This window comes from Triplophysa dalaica, chromosome 2, assembly GCF_015846415.1.
Source record: "Triplophysa dalaica isolate WHDGS20190420 chromosome 2, ASM1584641v1, whole genome shotgun sequence".
Taxonomy (NCBI): domain Eukaryota; kingdom Metazoa; phylum Chordata; class Actinopteri; order Cypriniformes; family Nemacheilidae; genus Triplophysa; species Triplophysa dalaica.
In genome coordinates this window covers 12,431,793-12,436,578 of record NC_079543.1, presented here as the reverse complement: position 1 = coordinate 12,436,578, position 4,786 = coordinate 12,431,793, and the positions used below count along the sequence as shown (strand labels likewise).

The following is a 4,786-nucleotide window of genomic DNA, read 5'->3' as shown; positions in this document are numbered from 1 at the left end:
TCCCTCCATATCCAACTTGACCCTGTAGAGAAAGCCCTGGCCTGCAAAGGTCAGCCTAGTCTAGACTCTCCTCTCCTTGCCTTTCTGTCTTCTTTCTGGGGACAGCCTGCGGCAACTGTGAGGTCCCTCCTCCCATCTCACACCCTTCAGCCTGATGTCGAAGCTGTCTCTGTAATCTTTTCATTTTTCCTGCACTCCCTCTCAGGTCTTTGGGGGCTTTGAAAGGTGAGGCAGGTTGTACCAGCAAATCAACTGTGCCACTGTCCATCTGAGCTCACCAGCATCTTGAATACAAGGTGAAAAGAGTCCCATCTGGTATTACTGGGCGACTATTACCCACATGTTACTGTTTTCAGAGTAGCTGTGGGGTTTTTCTCGGCCTCGCAGAAAGAGCAGATTGTCGATGCCGAGTAAATGTAAAAGTTTTTTCTTTCTCTTTGGTTAGTCAGTGTTGTATATCATAGTGTTCACAATAACATAACTGTATATTGCTGTAGATGGAGCATGGAGCTTGCAAGGTCATGGGTTTGATAATGTAAATCATCAAATATGTAAGACCTTGAAAGTACGCCATTGAAAATCAAAAGTACGTTCAATGTCTGAAAAACAGGTCAGTAAAGAGTTTCTTCAGTTTGGGCCACAAGTCAGAGAGATACATTCCCTGTGCTTTGCCAAGCAACAGGCACAATGATGAAGAAAAAAGCTTGTGAAACCCAAGATGTCTCTATTGTGATTTTTAGTCCGTATCCCTTAACAAGCCAAGTTGTTCTCGCTTTCACGCTTTTCCAGTTAAGTCAAGAACGTGCTGCAATGATACACCGAGGAGGTCATCACATCGTATAGAGCATATCACACCGCTCAAAATATCTGTAGACATTAAGCACGAAACAGAGATCGTCTGTTATTGAAAACTATGATCACATATGAGAGGTTTTGATTCAAATTATCACTTTGATAGAAATACACATTAGATCACTATTCCCTACTCGTTTCTCCCCTTCAGGACATGAACCCAAGATAGGCAACAGGGAAAAAAATACTCATTGAATATTCATTAACTTGTGCCTAGGTGTGTACACGGCTCTTAACCACTCTTGTTTATGACTTAAGGACTTGTAGCGCTGACCTTAGTTTAACACGGCGCCAGATACCAAATTAACCTCTAGCCTCCTCAGGGCTACCAATGCCCTGCTAACAAGCAAACTGTCTGGATGCGCCAGAAATGCTTTATGATTCTGTCTCACAGGTGCATGCCCTCCTCTTCCTATGAACAAAAGACAGCCTTTTCTTCCTCATATATTATATTTTGTTGGCCACTAAGGATATTCTTTCTCTGACTCTTTTCTCAGTTTTGCAACTAGCCAAGGCTTACAGTGGACTTAACAGTGCACATACATTTCTGTTTAATAACTGTAACTTGCATCACAGTTCATTTTGTAATAACATTCCTCAAGCAATTGAAATTGATTAAACAATCTAATTTCCAGATACAGCGAAGATTTTATGACCAACGTGGATCCTGCACATTTTCTCTTCGCTTTCTTAATGTCAGAATGATTGTTCCATAGCGGCTTCCGTACGATGACAGTTTAACGAAGCCTTTGATTGGCTGTGCGGTGTAAACACTATGTGAAATAGAGTAACGTTAGGCGCTTCATTCCATTGGTCATCAACACTCCGCTGAAACGTGCAGTATACGTCGGAAGTCGATTAAGGTAACGTTGCGTGGCTGTTTAATGTTGGTTAAATAAACGTGTTGTGGTTTATTTTTCAGGAGGTTAAAATCAATTTCACATAAAATGCAACACTTGTATATAAGTGTAAAGTGTTCATCGTGCGCTACTACTGTGGATTGTAAAGCTAACAGGCTAGGTAGCTGCTCATGCTAACAGATCGGTATTGTCACCTTTATTCGATTTAACGAATCCACCCAAACCTATTGACAAAATTATTTTAAATCTTGACTTGAATAGTCTTTTAGACATAGTTTTTTTAATAGCCAGGCACTGGTAAAATAACGTTACGAAGATACAAAACTCATTTTTTTGCTAGCATTGTAGCTGAGCAAAATATTTATTTTGCCAACGTGCTATTATTTCTTCTTTTGCAGTGAAAATGAGTCTCCGTAAGCAGACACCGAGTGACTTCTTGAAGCAGATCATTGGAAGACCAGTGGTGGTGAAACTAAACTCTGGTGTGGATTACAGAGGTAACGTTATAACCAATGTTGTTAAATAGCTGCCACCTTGCAGTTGTGTTCTTTTTTATTATATTTATATCTTAAAGAATGTAAGACCATTATAAGATGTTTATATGTGTTTAATGTTTGTGGGGAAAAGTTACACGGTAGTTAACACGATTACTTTACAGTCAAGTAGATTACAATTACTTACACTTACCCAATCACAGAGCAATATTTTGTCTAATATGACATGAAAGCTGCACATCTGCTTACCATGATATGTGCCTGACTGTCTTAACATAAACTAAATGCGTCCTATATTACTATACTAACATATTAGTAGTTTACAGGACAGGCTTTTGGGCACAGAGTAGACAAGCGCCAAACATGCTGATATGCTTTATACAACATTTCCACACTCCATCACATGCCACGCATGGCACTTTAACTCAAATCACCACTTTATCCTACATGGTTTATGGACTCTGATGTACTATGCAATGCACATTAATAATCCGCTTTGCCATCACGTACCTACCTTGTAACTTGTTGTACATGTGCATTGAAATATATGATGTGTACCTTGTATGTGTTTTTGTTTTGACTTGTATATTCTGTTATATTTATGTATGTTTGAATATATACCTGGTGAAGCACCTGCACAAAGCTACTGCTGTTGGCGATGTGATATTGATTTGGTTGAGAGAGTCCCCTTTTAATAGTTCCTCTGTTAGCAGAGATTGTATGATGGAACTGCTGCTGAACATTCTCCAACAGGCATTAAAAGCTTATCTCTAGTATGTCTCTTGTCCCCAGGGGTTCTTGCTTGCCTTGATGGCTACATGAACATTGCTGTGGAACAGACAGAGGAATATGTCAATGGTCAGCTGAAGAACAAATATGGGGATGCATTTCTCAGAGGAAACAATGGTATGTAATGTCTTTGTACATTTTTAGTATTTTTCCTTTAAATTTTGTATTTTAGCTTTAGTGTTTTATTTGTATTATTGTTTGAGTTCTTTTATCAAGCTACCTAGGCAGTCATTGTACTTTGTTTAAGGATAAGTCTACCCCAAAATTAAAATACCTTTGTTTACTTAAAGATTGGGTAACATGCTGTTTTATGCATTCTGATTTCATTACACTGTTAAACGTGCTGGCTTCTCATGCTTAACATTGTCAACTTGTTAAAAAACGAGTTGGATGCATGACGTAGTGTTTCAGAGATTGATACACTCCCCCAGCACTCCATCTTGTTTCAGAAAGTTTTTATATAAGTCTAGATCCCTGTTTCGTGACAGGGATCCTATTCCTTTTACTGGGCAATTCTCATTAAAAAGCAAGGCGAAAGAAATAGCCCACCCCACACAGCAACCGACGAGCGATAGTAAGACCCGCCTAAGATTGGCTGTGCTGCGTCAAAATCGGCTGCGCTGTGGGCCTGCAGCTTGTTACTCTTGCGATAGTGTAAAAAGTTATTTGTTTGTTCACGGCATTTCAGTGATGGATGTTATAAAAACGGTGGATATAACGCTGGATTTGGAGATCATTTGAAACTGATAGATTGTGCAGTTCCAGTGCTATAGATGCCTGCCATGAACCGCACTTAGTAGTGAAACCAAGTCATATGTCTTTGTTTTGTTGGCAATCGGTGCGTACATGTGTATAATGTGATAAACACAAAGGGATTAATGCGATGATGTAATGTTAGTGTGTGCTCATGCTCTAGTTCCGTACACTCTCCCTGCCTCCAGCAGCTCCTGTTTTTCAACCGTACAGCTGTGTCATTCTTTTATATATGCGATCAAACTAAACACTCTTCGAAGACATGGTGTATGCAGTACTACTGTATGGGTTCTTAAGATTAATATGAGATTGGCACAAACTGCGTGTGTTACCCGATCTTTAAATTTATGCAATTCTTAGTTGATATTTTCTTATTATTTATTTCTCTTGTCGTGCACAAATGACAATAAGATGTTCTTATTGTTTACTTTGTTCTGCAAAATATATTTTCGCATTTGAAACAGTATTGAGTAAATGAAAGAGAATTTTAGTTGTTGGGTGTAAATGCTCTGTATTTTTTAAATTTCTTTCTATAACTGATGTAATGTTTGAAAAGCATTTAATAGAAATGCATTTGCATTATTTACTGATTCATTTTTTTCCCCTTTCTTCCAGTGTTATACATCAGTACCCAGAAGAGGAAGATGTGAAGCCATTTTACTTGTTTCTTCATTCAATGTTAGATAATTGAATTATTGTTTACTGTATATTCTTAATCCTTTGTTGCATGACAATAATGTCCAAGTTTGTTTGATGTTTTGTAACACAGAGTTGGTGGTCTGCACAGTGTAATTCAGTAAATAATTTCTTTTCCAACCATGGATATTGTTTTTGGGTCTTAATAACTTCATATATTTGCTTTTCAGATGTTTCTGTGAATTTAAAGTTTTTGTGATTTATTAAGTCGTAAGAAATTAATTGATTCGCAAAGTCTGCAGAGAAACACATTGCCATTTATTTACTGGTCTGAGAAAAATTCTCCTTGTGTTTAAAACACTTTTATCATTAATTGTTAGACTTCGAACCCCAAATCTACTT

General features: G+C 38.0%; 1 protein-coding gene across 1 annotated transcript; it reads left to right on the top strand.

Moving 5' to 3' along the window:
* The first annotated feature begins 1,585 nt into the window (after positions 1-1,585).
* lsm6 (LSM6 homolog, U6 small nuclear RNA and mRNA degradation associated) lies at positions 1,586-4,569 on the top strand. The gene is made up of 4 exons (XM_056731652.1): positions 1,586-1,715; positions 2,111-2,209; positions 2,999-3,112; positions 4,364-4,569. Exons 2-4 carry the CDS (start codon positions 2,116-2,118, stop codon positions 4,396-4,398), a joined length of 243 nt encoding a protein of 80 aa, XP_056587630.1. The 5' UTR covers positions 1,586-1,715; positions 2,111-2,115; the 3' UTR covers positions 4,399-4,569.
* The last annotated feature ends 217 nt before the right edge of the window (positions 4,570-4,786 follow it).

Excerpts from the sequence above, each read along its gene's own strand:
- lsm6 (XM_056731652.1), top strand. The coding sequence starts at position 2,116 with ATGAGTCTCCGTAAGCAGACACCGAGTGACTTCTTGAAGCAGATCATT. Across the intron at positions 2,210-2,998 it reads CTCTGGTGTGGATTACAGAG|GGGTTCTTGCTTGCCTTGAT; the intron begins GTAACGTTATAA and ends TCTTGTCCCCAG. Across the intron at positions 3,113-4,363 it reads ATTTCTCAGAGGAAACAATG|TGTTATACATCAGTACCCAG; the intron begins GTATGTAATGTC and ends CCTTTCTTCCAG.